This window comes from Triticum urartu, chromosome 6A (assembly GCF_056163025.1).
Source record: "Triticum urartu cultivar PI428250 chromosome 6A, HENAU_Tu73, whole genome shotgun sequence".
In the NCBI taxonomy this organism is placed as follows: Eukaryota; Viridiplantae; Streptophyta; class Magnoliopsida; order Poales; family Poaceae; genus Triticum; species Triticum urartu.
This window is the reverse complement of record NC_141878.1, coordinates 603,037,734-603,062,990: the sequence shown is the minus strand read 5'-3', so window position 1 is coordinate 603,062,990 and position 25,257 is coordinate 603,037,734. Positions and strand designations below refer to the sequence as shown.

Below are 25,257 nucleotides of genomic sequence, written 5' to 3'. Positions count from 1 at the left end.
CATAATTATCCTTAGTGGAATAAGGATATGTTTCTCGATTATGGAGGTGACAAAAGGTTCGTTGTAAAGGGTTACATCGATGCAAGTTTGACACTAATCTAGATAACTCTAAGTCTCAATCTGGATATATACTGAAAGTGGGAGCAATTAGGTAGAGCAGATCCATGCAAAGCATTGTTGACATAGAAATTTGCAAAATACATACGGATCTGAATATGGCAGACCCGTTGACTAAACTTCTCTCACAAGCAAAACATGATCACACCTTAGTACTCGTTGGGTGTTAATCACATGGCAATGTGAACTAAGATTACTAACTCTAGTAAACCCTTTAAGTGTTGGTCACATGGCGATGTGAATTATGGGTGTTAATCACATGGCGATGTGAATTAGATTATTGACTCTAGTACAAGTGGGAGACTGAAGGAAATATGCCCTAAAGGCAATAATAAAGTTATTATTTATTTCCTTATTTCATGATAAATGTTTATTATTCATGCTAGAATTGTATTAACCGGAAACTTAGTACATGTGTGAATACATAGACAAAACAAAGTGTCCCTGGTATGCCTCTACTTGACTAGCTCGTTTATCAAAGATGGTTATGTTTCTTAACCATAGACATGTGTTGTCATTTCATGAACGAGATCACATCATTAGGAGAATGATGTGATGGATAAGACCCATTCGTTAGCTTAGCATTATGATCGTTACAGTTTCATTGCTACTGCTTTCTTCATGACTTATACATGTTCCTCAGACTATGAGATTATGCAACTCCTGAATACCGGAGGAACACCTTGTGTGCTATCAAACGTCAAAACGTAACTGTGTGATTATAAAGATGCTCTACAGGTGTCTCCGATGGTGTTTGTTGAGTTGGCATAGATCGAGATTAGGATTTGTCACTCCGTGTATCGGAGAGGTATCTCTGGGCCCTCTCGGTAATGCACATCACTATAAGCCTTGCAAGCATTGTGACTCATGAGTTAGTTGCGGGATGATGCATTACAGAACAAGTAAAGAGACTTGCAGGTAATGAGATTGAACTAGGTATGAGGATACCGACGATCGAATCTCGGGCAAGTAACATACCGATGACAAAGGGAACAACGCATGTTGTTATGCAGTTTGACCGATAAAGATCTTCGTAGAATATGTAGGAGCCAATATGAGCATCCAGGTTCCGCTATTGGTTATTGACCGGAGATGTGTCTCGGTCATGTCTACATAGTTCTCGAACCCGTAGGGTCCGCACGCTTAACATTCTGTGAGGATTTGTATTATGAGTTATGTGATTTGATGAACGAAGTTTGTTCGGAGTCCCGGATGAGATCGGGGACATGATTAGAAGTCTCGAAATGGTCGAGACGTAAAGATCGATATATTGGAAGGCTATATTCGGACATCGGAAAGGTTACGAGTGATTCGGCTATTTTTCGGAGTACCGGAGAGTTACGGGAATTCGTATTGGGCCTTAATGGGCCATACGAGAAAGGAGAGAAAGGCCTCAAGGGTGGCCGCGCCCCTTCCCCATGGACTGGTCTGAATTGGACTAGGGAAAGGGGGCGCCCCCTTTGATACGTCCATTTTGCATCATGCTTTTATATCGATATTTATTGCATTGTGGGCTGTTATTACACATTACGTCACAATACTTATGCCTATTCTCTCTTATTTTACAAGGTTTACATAAAAAGGGAGAATGCCGACAGCTGGGATTCTGGGTTGGAAAAGGAGCAAATATTAGAGACCTATTCTGCACAGCTCCAAAAGTCCTGAAACTTCACGGAAGACGTTTTCAGAATATATAAAAAATACTGAGCGCAAGAAGTTCAACAGGAGGGCCACACCCTGCCCATGAGGGTGGGGGGCGCGCCCCCTACTTCATGGGCCCCCTGGTGGCCCTCCGATGGCCATCTTCTGCTATATGGAGTCTTTCGATGAGGAAAAAAATCATAAGCCATCTTTCCGGACGAGACTCCGCCGCCACGAGGCGGAACCTTGGCGGAACCAATCTAGGGCTCTGGCGGAGCTGTTTTGTCGGGGAAACTTCCCTCCGGGAGGGGGAAATCATCGCCATCATCATCACCAACGCTCCTCTCATCGGAAGAGGGCAATCTCCATCAACATCTTCACCAACACCATCTCCTCTCAAAACCCTAGTTCATCTCTTGTATCCAATTCTTGTCTCTAAGCCCGGGATTGGTACCTGTGGGTTGCTAGTAGTGTTAATTACTCCTTGTAGTTGATGCTAGTTGATTTATTTGGTGGAAGATCATATGTTCAGATCCTATATGCACATTAATACCCCTCTGATTATGAACATGAATATGCTTTGTGAGTAGTTACGTTTGTTCCTGAGGACATGGGAGAAGTCTTGCTATTAGTAGTCATGTGAATTTGGTATTCGTTCGATATTTTGATGAGATGTATGTTGTCTCTCCTCTAGTGGTGTTATGTGAACGTTGACTACATGACACTTCACCATTATTTGGGCCTAGAGGAAGGCATTGGGAAGTAATAAGTAGATGATGGGTTGCTAGAGTGACAGAAGCTTAAACCCTAGTTTATGCGTTGCTTCGTAAGGGGCTGATTTGGATCCATATGTTTCATGCTATGGTTAGGTTTACCTTAATACTTTTGTTGTAGTTGCGGATGCTTGCAATAGAGGTTAATCATAAATGGGATGCTTGTCCAAGTAAGGGCAGCACCCAAGCACCGGTCCACCCACATACCAAATTATGAAAGTACCGAACGCGAATCATATGAACGTGATGAAATCTAGCTTGACGATATTCCCAAGTGTCCTCGGGAGCGCTTTACATCATATAAGAGTTTGTAGAGGCTTGTCCTTTGCTACAAAAAGGATTGGGCCACCTTGCTGCACTTTATTTACTTTTGTTACTTGTTACTCGTTACAAATTATCCTATCATAAAACTATCCGTTACCTATTATTTCAGTACTTGCAGAGAATACCTTGCTGAAAACCGCTTATCATTTCCTTCTGCTCCTCGTTGGGTTCGACACTCTTACTTATCGAAAGGACTACGATAGATCCCCTACACTTGTGGGTCATCACCCTTCCTTCCTTCTCCTTCTCCCTTCCCTTTTTCCTATTCCATGTGGGAGGTGGAATCCTACTAGGACTAGGGAGTTCTAATAGGACTCCACACGTTGGGCGCGTCCTATAAGGGCCGGCCTCCTCCTCCCTTCATCCTTTATATACGTGGTCAGGGGCACCCCATAGACACACAAGTTGATCATTGATCTCTTAGCCGTGTGTGGTGCCCCCTACACCATAATTCACCTCGGTCATATCGTCGTAATGCTTAGGCGAAACCCTGCGTCGGTAGCTTTATCATCACCATCATCATGCCGTCGTGCTGACGGAACTCTCCCTTGAAGCTCTACTGGATCGTGAGTTCGTGGGACGTCACCGAGCTGAACATGTGCAGATCGCGGAGGTGCCGTACGTTTGGTACTAGGATCGGTCGATCGTGAAGACGTACGACTACATCAACCGCGTTGTCATAACGCTTCCGTTTACGGTCTACGAGGGTACGTAGACAACACTCTCCCCTCTCGTTGCTATGCATCACCATGATCTTGCGTGTGCGTAGGAATTTTTTTGAAATTACTACGTTCCCCAACAGGGGGATGCTTTTAAGGAGTTGATATATCCCGCTTGATGTTTGACTGAAGCTAGCGTTGCCCAAATTTAAATTACTTCAAATTTTAAAAACAGCAAATTTGAAAAATGTTAACACTTTGTAAAAAATGCGTATATTTTCTAAAATGTTGATAGAATTACTACTTGTGACATGTAATAAAAAATGTTCGCAATATTCAAAAAATGTACATGAAATTTTTACAAATATTTATACTCCTACAATGTAAAAAAAATACTGACAATGTACCATAAATTTAACAAAATGTTCATGCATTTCACAAAATATGTTCGTGACACTGAAAATATATTTCTACAATTAAAAAAATCAAGTAGCTAAAAAATATATCTTTCATAAACATGCATTTGAAAAAATGTTAATCATATATCTGAAAATTGTTGACATGTAAAAAAATGTATACGAAAAATGTATAATGTGTGTGAAGAAAAAGGTAGAGATCAAAATATATCTTTGAAAAAGCAATCTGTATAAAAACAATGTTTGGTCTATGACAAAAGGGTACAATGTGTGTGAAAAAATTAGATATGTGTTGAAAAAAATAGAAAGAAAAAAGGAAACAGAAATAAAAAAAACTTAAGGAACCCAGTAAGAAACCAGGAAACCCGAAACACAAAAGAAAATAATGAGAAATTAAAAAATGGAAAACTGCTAAAGGAACGCAGAAAACTAAAAAAACAAAAAATACGATGAAACCCAGCACGGAAACATAGGAAAAGAAAAGACAAAATATGCCACTTAAATACTGCTCCCGGAGGAACTCATATTGAGTCGGCCAGTTGCACCTCGACATACTGCTCCCAGAAGGTAACGTCATAATAGGAGCTTATTTTATCTTTTTTGCCACAAGTTCCTCGAATTTCATTTAGCCATGACATTGTGCACCCACCACATGCACTGAATTATCTTGCATCCAATTTTTTTTTCAGATTTTTTTGATTTTACTGTTTACCGTGTGCAGATGAGCCCGCGCGCCGAACTGAATATTCGCAAACCATGCCCATACAGACTACAGAGAGAATAAGACAGGAGTGGAAGCCCTACAAAATGCTCCCATTTGAGTTGTTGCTTGTACAGACTTGTAACCAAGATTCCTTGAATTTTCATCAGATCGATTTCAACACACAATTAAGTTCAGATTCAAAGCCCAATAATATCACACCGATAATGAGGAAGATCTAATTCAGGGTCTGGGCGGTGCATGCCAGTACTACTACTAGTAACTACCACAATTATACTTCCTCCGTCCGGAATAAGTTTTTTTCAGAAGAAAAAGCATTTCATTAATTAATCATGGTTTTACGATCCTCTGAAATAAAAATGCTAATCTCCTCGGGTGCTTTTATTAACCAACACACAGTGCATTGTTGTCCACGGCCGATCCGTCTGGAATAAATTGACGATCAAACGGATGTATCTAAATGAATTTCAGTTCTAGACACGCCCGTTTGAGTTTCAGCTAAATTTGGACGGGGGAGGGAGTATTTCTCACCCCAAAAAAGATACTACTACCACAACTATGTGTAGAGTGCGTGCGTACAAAGAAAAAATGAAAAGTCATAGAGAGAAAACTATAGTGCTAGAGATATTAATCCCGGATTTGTTCTAACAGATGTATGTTGGTGCTAGACACACCCGTTTGAGCTTCGGCTAATTTTGGACGACGGAGGGAGCATTTTTCACCCCCAAAAAAGCTACTCTCAAGGGCACTATCAAAATTACAATTTGCAACTATACAAGGCCACTAACATTAACCGAGGCAAAATTGATGGTGTTTGACTTGTACTAGCACCCAAGGACATTAATATCCCTTGCATGCATGCGGGAGTGAGAAGGTTGGCTTGCATTCCCAACATTAATAAACCGACGAGAAGTAAGAGGGTTGGCTTGTTGTGTGTGGAAGAAAAAACCACATTAATTAACACGACAAATAAGATGACAAGCTAGCTTGCAACATTGACTTAAACATACATTGATTTTTACCTTGGTACCTGTAATATGGGTTTGTGGACTTGTATACAAAAATGAAGGGAGTACTACCACAACTCTATGTACAGTACATGCGTGCAAAGAAAAAGTGAAAAGTCATAGAGAGAAAAATAAATATAGTGCTAGAGATACTAATCAGGCCCGGTAAAACGAACCCGTGAAAACAATGAGGAGATCATTTGGTAGCAGATGAGCAAGTAAGTGAATACCCTACATAGTGTGGGAATTGACCAAGAAACTCCCTCATGCGCATGATCTTCTATTTTTTTTCTGAGAGAAAGAGGGAGGAAAAGAAAGAAAGAAAGAAAGAGAATGTGGGTGGTGAGCGTTCCCGGTGCGTCTGCCACCACGCATCCATCCATCCTTGAGTTTGGTCCGGTCACTGGTGTGGCTGTGGCTGTGGCGTCACGCAAGCCTACCAAAAAGCAAGCAGAGCTTGGGGATTTCCTCCTCTTCCTCTTCTCCCTCTGCTGAACCTTCCTTCCTTCCTTGTCGCCCTCTGCATCCTCTCAGCATCTGTCTTCTTCTTCTTCTTCTTCTTCTTCTTCTTCTTCTTCTTCTTCTTCTTCTTCTTCTTCTTCTTCCCTGCGAGCACGGGGATCTGATCTGAAAAGGCTTCCGAGGTAAGTAAAAACTACCTGGCTGCCTGATTAATTACTCCGCTCAGCTCTCCTGGGTAAACTTGGTTTCTAGTTAATTATTTTGTTGTTGCCAATTATTCCTTTAGATAATTGACTATATCTGCATCAGCTTGCATGCTGATTCAGGTTTGTTTAATTCCTCCATTTGCTCAGTGTGGTTGCGTGGAGGATCTCCATCCATGCATTCATTCATAGGATATTTGTTCTATACTATTGCAAAAGTACCATATATACCGAGAGTGTTCAGCAGTGTGTTTGGGGAAACAAAACAAAAATCCTTCTCACCTACTGATGAAAATATGCAGGTCTGTGGTGTGGGGAAGAAGAGTAAAAAATTAAAGGAAAAGATGAAAAAAAGAAGAATTGAACTCGGGACCTCTCGCACCCTAAGCGAGAATCATACCACTAGACCAAATGCCCTTTCTTGTGTTCCATTCTTTTCAAATCCTATTTGTCATGAGGTCTCCGAATCAGTATTACTTAGACTTTCAGGAAAATAGGAGTGGTAGGTTCGGCCAGCGTTACGGAGTCCTCTGTTTTTCTTCTTCTTTTTTTTGTGCTTCGTCCCGACAGACAAATAATTCTTCATTCGTCTTCTTCCAGGCTGCTCATACAAGTCAAGTGGGTCCATCTTGGGACCTGTCGCGTCGTGGTGATCGGCCGACCTCCATGATGAATGTGCTCTCCAGCGGCCACCCGCAGAGCCTGCGCATCCATCGCCACCACCACCACCACCACCACGACGTGTCATCATGTCCACGCCGGAGCGGCTCAGGCCATGTCGCAGTTAACCCTCATCCTAGCATGACCAGGAGGCTTTCTTCTAGCTCCTTCCGCCGAGGCGCCGTCAGGGCCGTCGCCGACGACGGCGGCGAATCCAGCAGCGGCAAAGACGACGACGGCGACGACGACGACCAAGAGAAGAAGCGAAGAAAAGACGACGAGGAGGTACACTAATCTTGTTGCGCGATCGATTGCTGACGAACAGGGGAGCTGACTGACTGGTCGATTGCAGGGGACGTCGTCGGCGTCGTCGAGGAGGAACCGGGAGGATCTGGAGCGGCTGGTGGGGGCGCCCGACGACGACGGCTTCAGCGGCCTCGACCTGGCCACGCTCATCCGGAAGCGCTACGGCCGGAGCTACGACGTGACGCTCATCCGGAAGCAGTTCATGGGGCGCAACCTGCTGGCGATGAACGTGATGTGGAAGTACCGGGAGCAGCGGTCCTTCCCGCTGACGGAGGAGGAGTACCTGCTCCGGCTCGACGACGTGGCCAACACGCTCCGCTCCTGGGGCGCCGTCGCCCACGTCCGCAACTCCCTCGAGACCACCAAGGACCGCCCCCGCATCGGCAAGGCCGTCAGCATCTTCATCGACGTCGACTCCGCCGGCGGCGGCAACCGCTCCGACGAATGGATCTACAAGTAGTCAATGCTTCACCAACGCTAGCTGCCAGCGTATGTCGTCTCTGAGATTCAGGTGGAGCCGTCCACGATGCTCATTGCTTCCACACGATTGGATCACATGCTACTTTGTTTATACTCCTACATGAGAAGAAATGTCTTATCTTTAGCTAATACCCAGTTCTGACCTATATACATTTCCCAAAGGATTCAAGCAGACAACTGAAACTGGTTATTCCCACTTACCAGTATCTAATTAACCACAGCAAAATATACTTAGCCAGGGGTACGAAAACAACAGATGATGCAATGATTCCTGCGCAGCACATAATTCACATATACGTACTATAACATAATCCTGAATTCAAGACTACATTGCATACACATGTTCATATAGCCGGTCCGCAACAAAGAACAAGTTAGAGTTGCATCATCCAATGTGATAAACCGGCAACTCAAATTCACATGCCCCCCTACGGCTATGGGAGCACCCGATTAGTCACAATGCAAATACCTTATTATGTGAGGAAAGAACTATCCTATGCACTGAGCCACTGAACCAAAATGTCATATAGTATGTGAGAAAAATACTACTTATCAGGAACAAAGGCAAGTGTTGAATCATAAATATCTGCAATCTCCTTTGCAAAATACCGGGTAAAAGGACTGTTCACCTTCATAAATTCAATACTACTGAAATATGAAAGAGCAGGATTGAGTTTTCCTCTCAGGCAGCCTACATGCTGAATTATGGAATCAAGCAATCTGTTGATTCAATCCTTTAAATGAGCAGTACAAAGGCAACACACATATTGGACTTCTCTCTGTAGTGCTTGCATCGTGAGAGGTCTAGGGGTTCAGAAGGTGCCCACTGCTCCCAAAGTTACACAGAGAACAATATCTAAAGCACCGAGAGGTGAATTGTGATAATAAAGAAGTGGTACAAACTGCATCTGGTAACTGAAGTTTAATAATGCCCACCTACAGGCGAGGAGACAGCAGAGCTCCCAGTAGTTTGAAATGCAAATACCTTATATGAGAAAAGATCTATCTTGTGTCCTGAACCAAAGGAACTGCTAGAGTCAAGCGGCCACAAGCACATGAAGAAACACAAACGTCTAATAGATTTCCAGTGAAACAAGAAAACAATAACTTATCACCCGCTTACAGGCGACAACATACTGTCCCAAGCGGGCGGTGAGTTACGCTTTCATCTCGGCGAGCGCGAGCTGGAAGGCGTCCGCCTCAACCTTCTCCCACTCCTCCTTGGCATCACCCTTGGCGGCCTTCTTCATCGCCATGCCGAGCTCCTTGGCATGCTTCACCTTCCTGCTCTTCACCAACCCTTGGATCAGACCCTTGACAGCCTGGAACGGCGGCGCCCACTTGTTGGCCAGGCACTCCTTGCACAACTCCAGGGCAGGGACAAACGCGTTGTTTTCGACCAGCGCCTCGATCAACATGATATAGGTCTCGAAGTTGGGCGACACACCTTTCCCGTTGAGTCTGGGCACCTCCGGCATCCTCTTGAACAACGCCACCGCAGCGCCCACCTCTCCCTCCTTGCATAGCCCGCCGATGACAGTGTTGAAGCACTCCCGGTTAGGCGGGACGCCGTTGGCGCCCATGGCGTCCAGCAGCTCCTCGGCCTCGAAGCTCCTGCCCTTGGCGCAGAGGGCGGACATCCGGAGCTTGTAGGTTGTGACATTGGGCTTGAGCCGCCTCTTGCCGCCAGTGACCTCCTTGAGCAGCAGGTCAAACGCGGCATGGTCACCTGTCTTGAGGTACCCCTTGAGCATCTCGTTGCACGAGACTATGTCTGGCTGCATGCCGGCCTTGACGGGCATTCCGTCGAACACCTGGCGGGCGCCGGCGACGTCCCCCGTGGCGACCATGCACTTGAGGAGCACGTTGTGGGACACGACGCCCGGCGTGATGGAGAGCTCGGCTGAGAGGTCGCGGAAGGCCTCGATGGCGCGGGCGGGCTGGCCGGCGTCGTAGTAGGCGGCGAGGAGGGCGGAGAGGGCGCGGTCGGAGGGGGGCACGACGAGGCGGAAGGTGGAGAGGGAGTGGGTGGGCATGCCGGCGGCGGCGTAGAGCGCGATGAGGCGGATGAGGAAGCCCTCGGAGGGGTGCGGCGCCGGGAGGGCGGTGAGGGAGGCGGAGAGCACGGAGGAGACGAGGTCGGGGCGGGCGGCGGCGGTGAGGCGGGAGACGGCGAGGGAGAAGATGGAGCGGTCGCCGAGGAAGGGCGGGTGCGGGATGCCTTTCAGGAAGAGGGCGGCGAGCTCGTCGGGCGGCGTGGCGGCGCTGCGGATGGAGTTCTTGATGCGGACGAGCTCGGCGGGGCTGATGGTGGGGGCGGTGGAGGACTGGGCCTGCGTGGAGAGGAGGCGCACGAGGGCCTGGCGGCGGAGGAGCAGCGCCGGGGCCGGGGCGAGGGCCCGGCGGAGCGCGGCGGCGGCGGCGGCCATCGGGGAAGGGTTTGGGGGTGGGGGAGGGGACACGAGATCGAGCAGGGCAATGGGTTTTGCTTGGCCTCCACTAGTATAAGAGGAGTGAGCAGGGGAATGATCTCGTCCGTTCACCTTGTGATCCAACGGCTGTCCTGATTTCGACATTTCTTTTCCAATCGAAAAGTCAATCTGCAAAGCTTGCAAAAAAGGATGCGAGCTGAAAGTAGCCGAGGTTTCGCGATTTTTTTTAGCATCAGTACACACCGTAGGCGCCTCGTCGTCGACGGGAACGTCTCCTCCCACTGAAAGCGCATTGCCGGAAATCCTGAAATAAATACAGGAATAATGCGAGCACCAGGATTTGAACCCTGGTGGGTTGGGGATACCACTGTCCACCTAACCAACTCAACCACAAGTTGATTCGTGTTTCGCGATTCGATTACTAAACCCTAAGTATAAAACCGGATGTTTAACCCCCTATAGTCTCGACAAACACTGTCAATAAACCCATTTACACGGTTGGTTTATTGTAGGAAGGCGAACTGTTCCCCGCAAAAAAAAAGTAGGAAGGCGAACTGTGGCGTGCAAGGACTTAGATTTGCTGCTCAGCGACGACCTCCCGCACAGCCTAGCCAGCCTCCACCACCTCGCTGGGAATCCAATGTGTAGGGGCTACAGCGAGTGTGTGTGTGAGCATGATGGTATATGGCGGACACGTGGATCTGCGCTAGTAGAGATCAGAGTGAGAGATGATACGTGCCATCTGGTTCACGGGCCTAGGTGACATCGACGTGTACAATGTCGGTTGTTCGGCAAAAGAATTACAAACCTCTTTAATTCGCAGGATATCCAAAACACGGGAATAGAAAAAAAATGTAGGATATAGTGAAATGTTACCTTGAATACCACAAGATTATAAGGATGTTTGATCGATTGTGCACAGGAAAAATTTAGATTCTTTCAAAGATGTTGGTTGGATGAAAATCTCTTATGAAATCTAGTGCAACTGAATTCTAAGAAAAAAAAAATCTATGGTTTGTAATCCTACAAATCAAACCACCCACGTAGATTTTTTTCCTAAGAACAGGAATCCTCCAAAATTCTTTTTAGAATCCCCTTAATCAAAGAACCCCTAAATACTTTGACCAGAGCTAATGGTGATTTGTTTAGCTTGGTAATGTTGAGGGGTCAAACACCGAAAGTGCTCTTTTGATCCCGAGCTCTCATGCTCCCTCGTGAACAGTAAAATCAAAAAATAGTAAAAAAAAGTATGATTTTTTTGTGATAAACATTGATGAATGCTTTCACTGCGTGCAAAAAATGTGATAAAATGACGTTCGTGGAAATGTGGGCATAAAAAACAAAACCGATGCTCCAAAATGCTTCAAACAATAGTCTTTTCGAAGCATCGATTTTGTTTTTTTTCCCACATTTCCACAAATGTCATTTCGTCACAACTTTTTGCGTGCCATGAAAAAATTCCTCAATGTTTATAAAAAATTGGAATTGTTTGATTTTTTACTATTTTTTCGATTTTACTGTTCATGAGGGAGCATGTGAGCTCAGGCGCAAAAACTCCACGTCCGGTTTTATGTGGTAGAATTATTCTTTGCTACCATGAATATTTTTTCGTCCCTCTCGTTTTCCTCCTCTATCACTAGGTGGCTAGGGCAAACTCTCCCTTTCAGGCTTCACCGACGAGCCAGTGGATTCGCCTCCCCTCTACCTGCCGCTCCGGCAGCTGATGAAGGGGAGGGGAATCCTGGTGCCTTCACTTCGGTTAGTAGTTTAGGTTCGGTTTTTTAGTCCTTGCAGGTGCAGCGCTCAGCTAGATGGCGATGCTTCTTCTTTGAGTGTCTTCCGGGCTCCGGTCCGTCTTGAGTTCGTCCGTCTGGTTGTAGTCGACGGAGTTTCGGTGTAGATTCTGAAGGAAATATGCCCTAGAGGCAATAATAAAGTTATTATTTATTTCCTTATATCATGATAAATGTTTATTATTCATGCTAGAATTGTATTAATCGGAAACATAATACATGTGTGAATACATAGACAAACAGAGTGTCACTAGTATGCCTCTACTTGACTAGCTCGTTAATCAGAGATGGTTATGTTTCCTAACCATGAACAAAGAGTTGTTATTTGATTAACGAGATCACATCATTAGTTGAATGATCTGATTGACATGACCCATTCCATTAGCTTAGCACCCGATCGTTTAGTATGTTGCTATTGCTTTCTTCATGACTTATACATGTTCCTATGACTATGAGATTATGCAACTCCCGTTTGCCGGAGGAACACTTTGGGTGCTACCAAACGTCACAACGTAACTGGGTGATTATAAAGGTGCTCTACAGGTGTCTCCAAAGGTACATGTTGGGTTGGCGTATTTCGAGATTAGGATTTGTCACTCCGATTGTCGGAGAGGTATCTCTGGGCCCTCTCGGTAATGCACATCACATAAGCCTTGCAAGCACTACAACTAATATGTTAGTTGTGAGATGATGTATTACGGAACGAGTAAAGAGACTTGCCGGTAACGAGATTGAACTAGGTATTGGATACCGACGATCGAATATCGGGCAAGTAACATACCGATGACAAAGGGAACAACGTATGTTGTTATGCGGTCTGACCGATAAAGATCTTCGTAGAATATGTAGGAACCAATATGGGCATCCAGGTCCCGCTATTGGTTATTGACCGGAGATGTGTCTCGGTCATGTCTACATTGTTCTCGAACCGTAGGGTCCGCACGCTTAAAGTTACGATGACGGTTATTATGAGTTTATGCATTTTGATGTACCGAAGTTTGTTCGGAGTCCCGGATGTGATCACGGACATGACGAGGAGTCTCGAAATGGTCGAGACATAAAGATTGATATATTGGACGGCTATATTCGGACACCGGAAGTGTTCCGGGTGATTTCGGAGAAAACTGGAGAGCCGGAGGGTTACCGGAATCCCCCCGGGAGAAGTAATGGGCCATATGGGCCTTAGTGGAGAGAGAGAGGGGCTGCCAGAGGTGGGCCGCGCGCCTCCTCCCCCCTGGTCCGAATTGGACTAGGAGAGGGGGGCGGCGCCCCCCCTTTCCCTCTCCCCCTCCTAGTAGGAGTCCTACTCCTACTAGGAGGAGGACTCCTCCTGGCGTGCCTGTAAGGGCCGGCTGGCCTCCTCCCCTTGCTCCTTTATATACGGGGGCAGGGGGCACCCCTGGACACACAAGTTGATCCTCGTGATCGTTCCTTAGCCGTGTGCGGTGCCCCCTGCCACCATATTCCACCTCGGTCATATCGTGGTAGTGCTTAGGCGAAGCCCTGCGTCGGTAGAACATCATCATCGTCACCACGCCGTCGTGCTGACGGAACTCATCCCCGAAGCTTTGCTGGATCGGAGCCCGGGGAGCGTCATCGAGCTGTACGTGTGCCAAGAACTCGGAGGTGCCGGAGTAACGGTACTTGGATCGGTCGGATCGGGAAGAAGACGTACGACTACTTCCTCTACGTTGTGTCAACGCTTCCGTTGCGATCTACAAGGGTACGTAGATCATACTCTCCCCTCTCGTTGCTATGCATCACCATGATCTTGCGTGTGCGTAGGAATTTTTTTGAAATTACTACGTTCCCCAACAGTGGCATCCGAGCCTAGGTTTTATGGTTTGATGTTATTTGCACGAGTAGAACATAAGTGAGTTGTGGGCGATATAAGTCATACTGCCTACCAGCATGTCATACTTTGGTTCGGCGGTATTGTTGGACGAGACGATCCGGACCAACATTACGCGTACGCTTACGCGAGACCGGTTTCCCCGACGTGCTTTGCACATAGGTGGCTTGCGGGCGACTGTCTCTCCAACTTTAGTTGAACCAAGTGTGGCTACGCCCGGTCCTTGCGAAGGTTAAAACGGAGTCAAATTGACAAACTATCGTTGTGGTTTTGATGCGTAGGTGAGATTGGTTCTTGCTTAAGCCCATAGCAGCCACGTAAAACTTGCAACAACAAAGTAGAGGACGTCTAACTTGTTTTTGCAGGGCATGTTGTGATGTGATATGGTCAAGACATGATGCTAAATTTTATTGTATGAGATGATCATGTTTTGTAACCGAGTTATCGGCAACTGGCAGGAGCCATATGGTTGTCGCTTTATTGTATGCAATGCAATCGCGATGTAATGCTTTACTTTATTACTAAGCGGTAGTGATAGTCGTGGAAGCATAAGATTGGCGAGACGACAACGATGCTACGATGGAGATCAAGGTGTCGCGCCGGTGACGATGGTGATCATGACGGTGCTTCGGAGATGGAGATCACAGGCACAAGATGATGATGGCCATATCATGTCACTTATATTGATTGCATGTGATGTTTATCTTTTATGCATCTTATCTTGCTTTGATTGACGGTAGCATTATAAGATGATCTCTCACTAAATTATCAAGAAGTGTTCTCCCTGAGTATGCACCGTTGCCAAAGTTCGTCGTGCCCAGACACCACGTGATGATCGGGTGTGATAAGCTCTACGTCCATCTACAACGGGTGCAAGCCAGTTTTTGCACACGCAGAATACTCGGGTTATACTTGACGAGCCTAGCATATGCAGATATGGCCTCGGAACACGGAGACCGAAAGGTCGAGCGTGAATCATATAGTAGATATGATCAACATAATGATGTTCACCATTGAAGACTAATCCATTTCACGTGATGATCGGACATGGTTTAGTTGATTTGGATCACGTAATCACTTAGAGGATTAGAGGGATGTCTATCTAAGTGGGAGTTCTTAAGTAATATGATTAATTGAACTTTAATTTATCATGAACTTAGTCCTGGTAGTATTAGCATATCTATGTTGTAGATCAATAGCTCGTGTTGTTGCTTTCATATGTTTATTTTGATATGTTCCTAGAGAAAATTGTGTTGAAAGATGTTAGTAGCAATGATGCGGATTGGATCCGTGATCTGAGGTTTATCCTCATTACTGCACAGAAGAATTATGTCCTTGATGCACTGCTAGGTGACAGACCTATTGCAGGAGCAGATGCAGACGTTATGAACGTTTGGCTAGCTCAATATGATGACTACTTGATAGTTTAGTGCACCATGCTTAACGGCTTAGAATCGGGACTTCAAAGATGTTTTGAACGTCATGGACCATATGAGATGTTCCAGGAGTTGAAGTTAATATTTCAAGCAAATACCCTAATTGAGAGATATGAAGTCTCCAACAAGTTCTATAGCTAAAAGATGGAGGAGAATCGCTCAACTAGTGAGCATGTGCTCAGATTGTCTGGGTACTACAATCGCTTGAATCAAGTGGGAGTTAATCTTCCAGATAAGATAGTGATTGACAGAATTCTCTAGTCACCATCACCAAGTTAGTAGAACTTCATGATGAACTATGATATGCAAGGGATAACGGAAACGATTCCCAAGCTCTTTGTAATGCGGAAATTGATGAAGGTAGAAATCGAGGAAAACATCAAGTGTTGATGGTAGACAAGACCACTAGTTTCAAGAAAAGGGCAGAGGGAAGAAGGGGAACTTCAAGAAGAACAACAAGCAAAGTTGCTGCTCAAGTGAAGAAGCCCAAGTCTGATCCTAAGCCTGAGACTAAGTGCTTCTACTGCAAAGGGACTGGTCACTGGAAGCGGAATTACCCCAAGTGATTGGCGGATAAGAAGGATGGCAAAGTGAACATAAGTATATTTGATATACATGTTATTGATGTGTACTTTACTAGTGTTTATAGCAACCCCTCAGTATTTGATACTAGTTCAGTTGCTAAGATTAGTAACTCGAAACGGGAGTTGCAGAATAAACAGAGACTAGTTAAGGTTGAAGTGACGATGTGTGTTGGAAGTGGTTCCAAGATTGATATGATCATCATCGCACACTCCCTATACTTTCGGGATTAGTGTTGAACCTGAATAAGTGTTATTTGGTGTTTGCATTGAGCATGAATATGGTTTGATCATGTTTATTGTAATACGGTTATTCATTTAAGTAAGAGAATAAATTGTTGTTCTGTTTACATGAATAAAACCTTATATGGTTACACACCCAATGAAAATAGTTCGTTGGATCTCGATCGTAGTAATACACATAATCATAATATTGAAACCAAAAGATGCAAAGTTAATAATGATAGTGCAACTTATTTATGGCACTGCTGTTTAGGTCATATTGGTGTAAAGCGCATGAAGAAACTCCATGCTGATGGGATTTTGGAATCACTTGATTATGAATCAGTTGATGCTTGCGAACCATGCCTCATGGGCAAGATGACTAAAACTCTGTTCTTTGCAACAATGGAGCGAGCAACAGATTTGTTGGAAATCATACATACTGATGTATGTGGTCCGATGAATATTGAGGCCCGCGACAGGTATCATTATTTTCTGATCTTCACATATGATTTGAGCAAATATGAGTATATCTACTTGATGAAACATAAGTCTGAAACATTTGAAAAGTTCAAAGAATTTCAGAGTGAAGTGAAAAATCATCGTAACAAGAAAATAAAGTTTCTACGATCTGATCGTAGAGAAGAGTATTTGAGTTACGAGTTTGGCCTTCAGTTAAAAACAATGTGAAATAGTTTCACTACTCATGCCACCTGGAACACCACAATATAATGGTGTGTCCGAACGTCATAACCGTACTTTATTAGATATGGTGCGATCTATGATGTCTCTTACCGATCTACCACTATCGTTTTGGGGTTATGCATTAAAGACAGCTGCATTCACGTTAAAAGGGCACCATCAAAATCCGTTGAGACGACGCCTTATGAACTGTGGTTTGGCAAGAAACCAAAGTTGTCGTTTCTGAAAGTTTGGGACTGCGATGCTTATGTGAAAAAGCTTCAACCTGATAAGCTCGAACCCAAATCGGAGAAATATGTCTTCATAGGATATCCAAAGGAAACTATTGGATACACCTTCTATCACAGACCCGTAGGCAAGACTTTTGTTGCTAAATTCGGAAACTTTCTGGAGAAGGAGTTTCTCTCGAAAGAAGTGAGTGGGAGGAAAGTAGAAAACTTGATAAGGTAATTGTACCTTCTCCCTTATTGGAAAGTAGTTCATCACGGAAATCTGTTCTTGTGACTACTACACCAATTAGTGAGGAAGCTAATGATGATGATCATGTAACTTCAGATCAAGTTACTACTGAATCTCGTAGGTAAACCAGAGTGAGATCCGCACCAGAGTGGTACGGTAATCCTGTTTTGGAAGTCATGTTACTAGACCATGACGAACTTGCGAACTATGAGGAAGCGATGATGAGCCCAGATTCCGCGAAATGGTTTGAGGCCATAAAATCTGAGATATGATCCATGTATGAGAACAAAGTATGGACTTTGATGGATTTGCCCGATGATCGGCAAGCCATAGAAAATAAATGGATCTTCAAGAGGAAGACGGACGCTGATAGTAGTGTTACTATCTACAAAGCTAGAATTGTCGCAAAAAGGTTTTCGACAAGTTCAAGGTGTTGACTACGATGAGAGTTTCTCACTTGTATCTATGCTTGAGTCTGTTCGAATCATGTTAGTAACTGCCGCATTTTATGAAATCTGGCAAATGGATAAATAAAACTGCATTCCTTAATGGATTTATTAAAGAAGAGTTGTATATGATGCAACCAGAAGGTTTTGTCAATCCGAAAGGTGCTAACAAAATGTGCAAACTCCAGCGATCCATCTGTGGACTGGTGCAAGCATCTCGGAGTTGGAATATATGCTTTGATGAGTTGATCAAAGCATATAGTTTTATACAGACTTGCGGTGAAGCCTGTATTTACGAGAAAGTGAGTGGGAGCACTACATCATTTCTGATAAGTATATGTGAATGACATATTGTTGATCGGAAATAATGTAGAATTATTCTGTAAAGCATAAAGGAGTGTTTGAAAGGAGTTTTTCAAAGAAAGACTTCGGTGAAGCTGCTTACATATTGAGCCTCAAGATCTATAGAGATAGATCAAGACGCTTGATAAGTTTTTCAATGAGTACATACCTTGACAAGATTTTGAAGTAGTTCAAAAGGGAGCAGTCAAAGAAAGAGTTCTTGCCTGTATTACAAGGTGTGAAGTTGAGTAAGACTCAAAGCCCGACCACGACAGAAGATAGAAAGAGAATGAAAGTCATTCCCTATGCCTTGGCCATAGGTTCTATAAAGTATGCCATGCTGTGTACCAGATCTATTGTATACCCTTCACTGATTGGCATACAATAGTGATCTAGGAGTAGATCACTGGACAACGGTCAAAATTACCCTTAGTGGAATAAGGATATGTTTCTCGATTATGGAGGTGACAAAAAAGGTTCGCAGTAAAGGGTTACGTCGATGCAAGTTTTGACACTGATCTGGATGACTCTAAGTCTTGATCTAGATACATATTGAAAGTGGGAGCAATTAGCTAGAGTAGCTCCGTGCAGAGCATTGTAGACATAGAAAAAATTGCAAAATACATAACAGGTCTGAATGTGAAAGACCATTGACTAAGATTCTCTCACAAGCAAAACATGATCACACCTTAGTACTCTTTGGGTGTTAATCGCATAGCGATGTGAACTAGATTACCGAATCTAGTAAACCCTTTGGGTGTTGGTCACATGGCGATGTGAACTATGGGTGTTAATCACATGATGATGTGAACTATCGATGTTAATCACATGGTGATGTGATCTAGATTATTGACTCTAGTGCAAGTGGGAGACTGAAGGAAATATGCCCTAGAGGCAATAATAAAGTTATTATTTATTTCCTTATATCATGATAAATGTTTATTATTCATGCTAGAATTGTATTAACCGGAAACATAATACATGTGTGAATACATAGACAAACAGAGTGTCACTAGTATGCCTCTACTTGACTAGCTCGTTAATCAAAGATGGTTATGTTTCCTAACCATGAACAAAGAGTTGTTATTTGATTAACGAGATCACATCATTAGTTGAATGATCTGATTGACATGACCCATTCCATTAGCTTAGCACCCGATCGTTTAGTATGTTGCTATTGCTTTCTTCATGACTTATACATGTTCCTATGACTATGAGATTATGCAACTCCCGTTTGCCGGAGGAACACTTTGGGTGCTACCAAACGTCACAACGTAACTGGGTGATTATAAAGGAGCATTACAGGTGTCTCCAAAGGTACATGTTGGGTTGGCGTATTTCGAGATTAGGATTTGTCACTCCGATTGTCGGAGAGGTATCTCTGGGCCCTCTCGGTAATGCAAATCACATAAGCCTTGCAAGCACTACAACTAATATGTTAGTTGTGAGATGATGTATTACGGAACGAGTAAAGAGACTTGCCGGTAACGAGATTGAACTAGGTATTGGATACCGACGATCGAATCTCGGGCAAGTAACATACCGATGACAAAGGGAACAACGTATGTTGTTATGCGGTCTGACCGATAAAGATCTTCGTAGAATATGTAGGAACCAATATGGGCATCCAGGTCCTGCTATTGGTTATTGACCGAAGACGTGTCTCAGTCATGTCTACATTGTTCTCGAACCGTAGGGTCCGCATGCTTAAAGTTACGATGACAGTTATTATGAGTTTATGCATTTTGATGTACCGAAGTTTGTTCGGAGTCCCGGATGTGATCACGGACATGACGAGGAGTCTCAAAATGGTCGAGACATAAAGATTGATATATTGGACGGCTATATTCGGACACCGGAAGTGTTCCGGGTGATTTCGGAGAAAACCGGAGAGCCGGAGGGTTACCGGAGCCCCCCCGGGAGAAGTAATGGGCCATATGGGCCTTAGTGGAGAGAGAGGGGCTGCCAGAGGTGGGCCGCACGCCTCCTCCCCCCTGGTCCGAATTGGACTAGGAGAGGGGGCGGCGCCCCCCCTTTCCCTCTCCCCCTCCACCTCTTTCCCCCTCCTAGTAGGAGTCCTACTCCTACTAGGAGGAGGACTCCTCCTGGCGCGCCTGTAAGGGCCGGCCGGCCTCCTCCCCTTGCTCCTTTATATACGGGGGCAGGGGGCACCCCTGGACACACAAGTTGATCCTCGTGATCATTCCTTAGCCGTGTGCGGTGCCCCCTGCCACCATATTCCACCTCGGTCATATCGTTGTAGTGCTTAGGCGAAGCCCTGCGTCGGTAGAACATCATCATCGTCACCACGCCGTCGTGCTGACGGAACTCATCCCCGAAGCTTTGCTGGATCGGAGCCCGGGTAGCGTCATCGAGCTGTACGTGTGCCAAGAACTCGGAGGTGCCGGAGTAACGGTACTTGGATCGGTCGGATCGGGAAGAAGACATACGACTACTTCCACTACGTTGTGTCAACGCTTCCGTTGCGATCTACAAGGGTACGTAGATCATACTCTCCCCTCTCGTTGCTATGCATCACCATGATCTTGCGTGTGCGTAGGAATTTTTTTGAAATTACTACGTTCCCCAACAGATTCCTGCTGCCACCTTGGAATAGTGAGCTTATGGCTTCTCGATCATGTGGCGAGATTTAATGTCAGGTGCTTCAGATCTACGCAAGTGTTCAATGGCAATGACTACGGCTCTCAGGCGCTGGTCCTTATGGGCATGTGCATGAAGGCTCCCCGGTTGCCATCGACACGGTCAAGCTGGCTTCCGTAGAGGAGCGGCGACAACGGCGCGTCGACGACTCATTGTGGTGGTAGTAGTGGTTGTTTGGTGGTCTTGAAATTTTGATGTAATTTTTATTATGTTTAGGCCCTGTTTGTTTGGAGTTTTGCTTCTGCTTTTACAACTTTTCTACTTTGGGCAAAAAGCTATAAAATCTTCTAAATTTTTATATTGATTTATCAAAAGCCAAAAAAGCTTCAAAAGCACCTATTTAGGAGCTTTTATGGCTTTTTGGCCAAATTGGAAAAGCTACAAAAGCATAAGCAAAAACCTAATCAAATAGGGCCTTAATTAAGATGCTTTGTACTTTGATGAATTTTTATTTATAATAATAGATTTGATCCTTTCGCGACACACATTGAGTCGCAACTCTATCATGTCCTTCTCACATGATTTCTTCTAATAAATAGCAACGACTTCATCACCTAACGAGGATTCATGATTTTTTTCCTTCCCTTGCTCGATCTCTTCCGTAAGACCCAGATCAATATGGATACTATATGACTGTACATACCTAAAGGTTTAGAGGCTGACGTTGGTGTGGGAAGACGATGGCACTAATTTTATTGTGACTATGAACAACGTCTGTGCCGAGATAGGGACAACAACGAGGCGGGACGAGACTTACTCTTTTTCTTCTTACGGTGTGCCCCTGCTTTTCAAATTGTTTATTACATTACAATTACCATCCGGCTGCATCGCGTGGGGTATTGTCTAGTTTTTTTTAGGGAAAGCCATCATGGCGGTTTATATTTCATGTGAAAACAAGGATACATCGTTCGATAAAACATCCACTAGAAACCCTGGAGGCTCGGTCTTCCAAACAATAGTTCGAGATGTCTCCGAGTTCCTAGCCAGTATATCTGCTGCCATATTGGCTTCCCTAGGACAGTGATTAAATACTACTCCCTCCGTCCCATAATATAAGAGTGTTTTTGACACTAGTGTAGTGTCAAAATGTTCTTATATTATGGGGCGGAGGGAGTATAAAACTGAAATTACGAGCTAAGAAAAAGCACTCTTCATAGATGGCCGCCGCCGGTCCGAGGGAGTTCGCACCGCTCTGCATAACCTCAATCACCACCATGCAATCTGCTTCGACTTATAGTTTGTTGCATCCCAAACCATTTGCTAGCAACAGGCCATCTCACAGGGCCCTTGCTTCCGCCGTTGCCGCTGCTACCTCTTGAGCTTGCGTTGGTTTTCCCCGAAGAGGAGAGGATGATGCAGCAGAGTAGCGTAAGTATTTCCCTCAGTTTTTGAGAACCAAGGTATCAATCCAGTAGGAGGCCACACTCAAGTCCCTCGTACCTGCACAAAACGATAGCTACTCGCAACCAACGTGATTAGGGGTTGTCAATCCCTTCACGGTCACTTACGAGAGTGAGAACTGATAGATAATATTTTTGGTATTTTTGATATAGAGATGCAAAGTGAAAAGTAAAAGGCAAAGTAAAAAAGCAAAGCAATATTAAAGTGATGGAGATTGATATGATGAGAATAGACCCGGGGGCCATAGGTTTCACTAGTGGCTTCTCTCAAGAGCATAAGTATTCTATGGTGGGTGAACAAATTACTGTTGAGCAATTGACATAATTGAGCATAGTTATGAGAATATCTAGGCATGATCATGTATATAGGCATCACGTCCGTGACAAGTAGACCAAAACGATTCTGCATCTACTACTATTACTCCACTCATCGACCGCTATCCAGCATGCATCTAGAGTATTAAGTTAAAAACAGAGTAACGCTTTAAGCAAGATGACATGATGTAGAGAGATAAATTCATGCAATATGAAATAAACCCCATCTTGTTATCCTCGATGGCAACGATGCAATACGTGCCTTGCTGCCCCTTCTATCACTGGGAAAGGATACCGCAAGATCGAACCCAAAGCTAAGCACTTCTCCCATGGCAAGAACTACCAATCTAGTTGGCCAAACCAAATGGATAATTCAAAGAGACTTGCAAAGATAACCAATCATACATAAAAGAATTCAGAGAAGATTCAAATATTATTCATAGATAGACTTGATCATAAACCCACAATTCATCGGTCTCAACAAACACACCGCAAAAAGAAGATTACATCGAATAGATCTCCACGATAGAGGGGGGAGAACTTTGTATTGAGATCCAAAAAGAGAGAAGAAGCCATCTAGCTAATAACTATGGACCCGAAGGTCTGAGGTAAACTACTCACACTTCATCGGAGAGGCTATGATGATGTAGAAGCCCTCCGTGATGACGGCCCTCTCCGGCGGAGCTCCGAAACAGGCCCCAAGATGGGATCTCGTGGATACAGAAAGTTGCGGCGGTGGAATTAGGTTTTTGGCTCCGTATTTGTTCGTTTGGGGGGTACGTAGGTATATATAGGAGGAAGAAGTACGTCGGTGGAGCTCCGAGGGGCCCACGAGGCAGGGGGCGCGCCCTAAGGGGGGGGGGGCGCCCCCACCCTCGTGACCGCCTCTCTGATGCCTTGGCGTAGGATCCAAGTCTCCTGGATCACGTTCGGTGAGAAAATCACGTTCCCGAAGGTTTCCTTCCGTTTGGACTCCGTTTGATATTCCGTTTCTTCGAAACACTGAAATAGGCAAAAAAACAACAATTCTGGGCTGGGCCTCCGGTTAATAGGTTAGTCCCAAAAATAATATAAAAGTGGAAAATAAAGCCCAATATAGTCCAAAACAGTAGATAATATAGCATGGAGCAATCAAAAATTATAGATACGCTGGAGACATATCAGACATCCCCAAGCTTAATTCCTGCTCGTCCTCGAGTAGGTAAATGATAAAAAGAGAATTTTTGATGCGGAGTGCTACTTGGCATAATTTCAATGCAAATCTTCTTAATTGTGGTATGAATATTCAGATTCGAAAGATTCAATACAAAAGTTCATATTGACATAAAAATAATAATACTTCAAGCATACTAACAAAGCAATTATGTGTTTTCAAAATAACATGGCCAAAGAAAGTTATCCCTACAAAATCATATAGTCTGGCTATGCTCTATCTTCACCACACAAAGTATTTAAATCATGCACAACCCCGATGACAAGACAAGCAATTGTTTCGTACTCTAACTTTTTCAAAACTTTTTCAATCTTCACGCAATACATGAGCGTGAGCCATGGATATAGCACTATATGTGAAATAGAATGGTGGTTGTGGAGAAGACAAAAAGAGGGGAAGATAGTCTCACATCAACTAGGCGTATCAATGGGCTATGGAGATACCCATCAATAGATATCAATGTGAGTGAGTAGGGATTGCCATGCAACGGATGCACTAGAGCTGTAAGCATATGAAAGCTCAACAAAAGAAACTAAGTGGGTGTGCATCCAACTCGCTTGCTCACGAAGACCTAGGGCATTTTGAGGAAGCCCATCATTGGAATATACAAGCCAAGTTCTATAATGAAAAATACCCACTAGTATAAGAAAGTGACATAACGAGAGACTCTCTATCATGAAGATCATGGTGCTACTTTGAAGCACAAGTGTGGTAAAAGGATAGTAACATTGTCCCTTCTCTCTTTTTTTCTCATTTTTTTATTTGGGCCTTTTCTCTTTTTTATAGCCTCTTTTTTTTCGTGCGGAGTCTCATCCCGACTTATGGGGGAATCATAGCCTCCATCATTCTTTCCTCACTTGGGACAATGCTCTAAAATGATGATCATCACACTTTTATTTTTCTTACAACTCAACAATTACAACTCGATACTTAGAACAAAATATGACTCTATATGAATGCCTCCGGTGGTGTACCGGGATATGCAATGAATCAAGAGTGACATGTATGAAAGAATTATGAACGGTGGCTTTGCCACAATACGATGTCAACTGCATGATCATGCTAGCAATATGACAATGATGGAGCGTGTCATAATAAACGGAACGGTGGAAAGTTGCATGGCAATATATCTCGGAATGACTATGGAAATGCCATGATAGGTAGGTATGGTGGCTGTTTTGAGGAAGGTATATGGTGGGTGTATGATACCGGCGAAAGGTGCGCGGTATTAGAGAGGCTAGCAATGGTGGGAGGATGGGAAAAAGTGCGTATAATCCATGGACTCAACATTAGTCATAAAGAACTCATATACTTATTGCAAAAATCTAGAAGTTATCAAAGCAAAGCATTACGCGCATGCTCCTAGGGGGATAGATTGGTAGGAAAAGACCATCGCTCGTCCCCGACCGCCACTCATAAGGAAGACAATCAATAAATAAATCATGCTCCGACTTCATCACATAACGGTTCACCATACGTGCATGCTACGGGAATCACAAACTTTAACACAAGTATTCTTTAAATTCACAACTACTCAACTAGCATGACTCTAATATTATCACCTCCATATATCAAAACGATCATCATGCTTCAATCTTTTCTTAGTATTCAACGCACTCAAAAGAAAGTTTCAC

The 25,257-nt window shown here is 44.3% G+C and overlaps 2 protein-coding genes across 4 annotated transcripts; one reads left to right on the top strand and one right to left on the bottom strand.

The window, feature by feature from the left end:
• Positions 1–6,014: 6,014 nt before the first annotated feature.
• LOC125515637 (uncharacterized) lies at positions 6,015–7,898 on the top strand. Of its 3 annotated transcripts, none has more exons than XM_087529311.1 (4): positions 6,028–6,230; positions 6,264–6,302; positions 6,924–7,268; positions 7,336–7,898. In XM_087529311.1, the coding sequence occupies exons 3-4, from the start codon at positions 6,990–6,992 to the stop codon at positions 7,747–7,749; spliced, it is 693 nt and encodes a 230-aa protein (XP_087385437.1). In that variant the 5' UTR covers positions 6,028–6,230; positions 6,264–6,302; positions 6,924–6,989; the 3' UTR covers positions 7,750–7,898. The 3 variants fall into 3 exon arrangements, with proteins under 3 accessions (XP_048537106.2, XP_087385437.1, XP_087385436.1); XM_087529310.1 differs by having other exon boundaries at positions 6,090–6,233; XM_048681149.2 differs by having other exon boundaries at positions 6,015–6,302.
• Positions 7,899–8,607: 709 nt separating this feature from the next.
• On the bottom strand, positions 8,608–10,244 carry LOC125515636 (uncharacterized). The gene has a single exon (XM_048681148.2). It carries the CDS (start codon positions 10,196–10,198, stop codon positions 8,927–8,929), a length of 1,272 nt encoding a protein of 423 aa, XP_048537105.2. The 5' UTR covers positions 10,199–10,244; the 3' UTR covers positions 8,608–8,926.
• Between the last annotated feature and the right edge of the window lie 15,013 nt (positions 10,245–25,257).

Bases quoted from the DNA above. Each gene is read 5' to 3' on its own strand.
- LOC125515637 (XM_048681149.2), top strand. From the start codon at position 6,990: ATGATGAATGTGCTCTCCAGCGGCCACCCGCAGAGCCTGCGCATCCAT. The intron at 7,269-7,335 runs GTACACTAATCT...GGTCGATTGCAG, and splicing joins GAAGAAAAGACGACGAGGAG to GGGACGTCGTCGGCGTCGTC.
- LOC125515636 (XM_048681148.2), bottom strand. From the start codon at position 10,198: ATGGCCGCCGCCGCCGCCGCGCTCCGCCGGGCCCTCGCCCCGGCCCCG.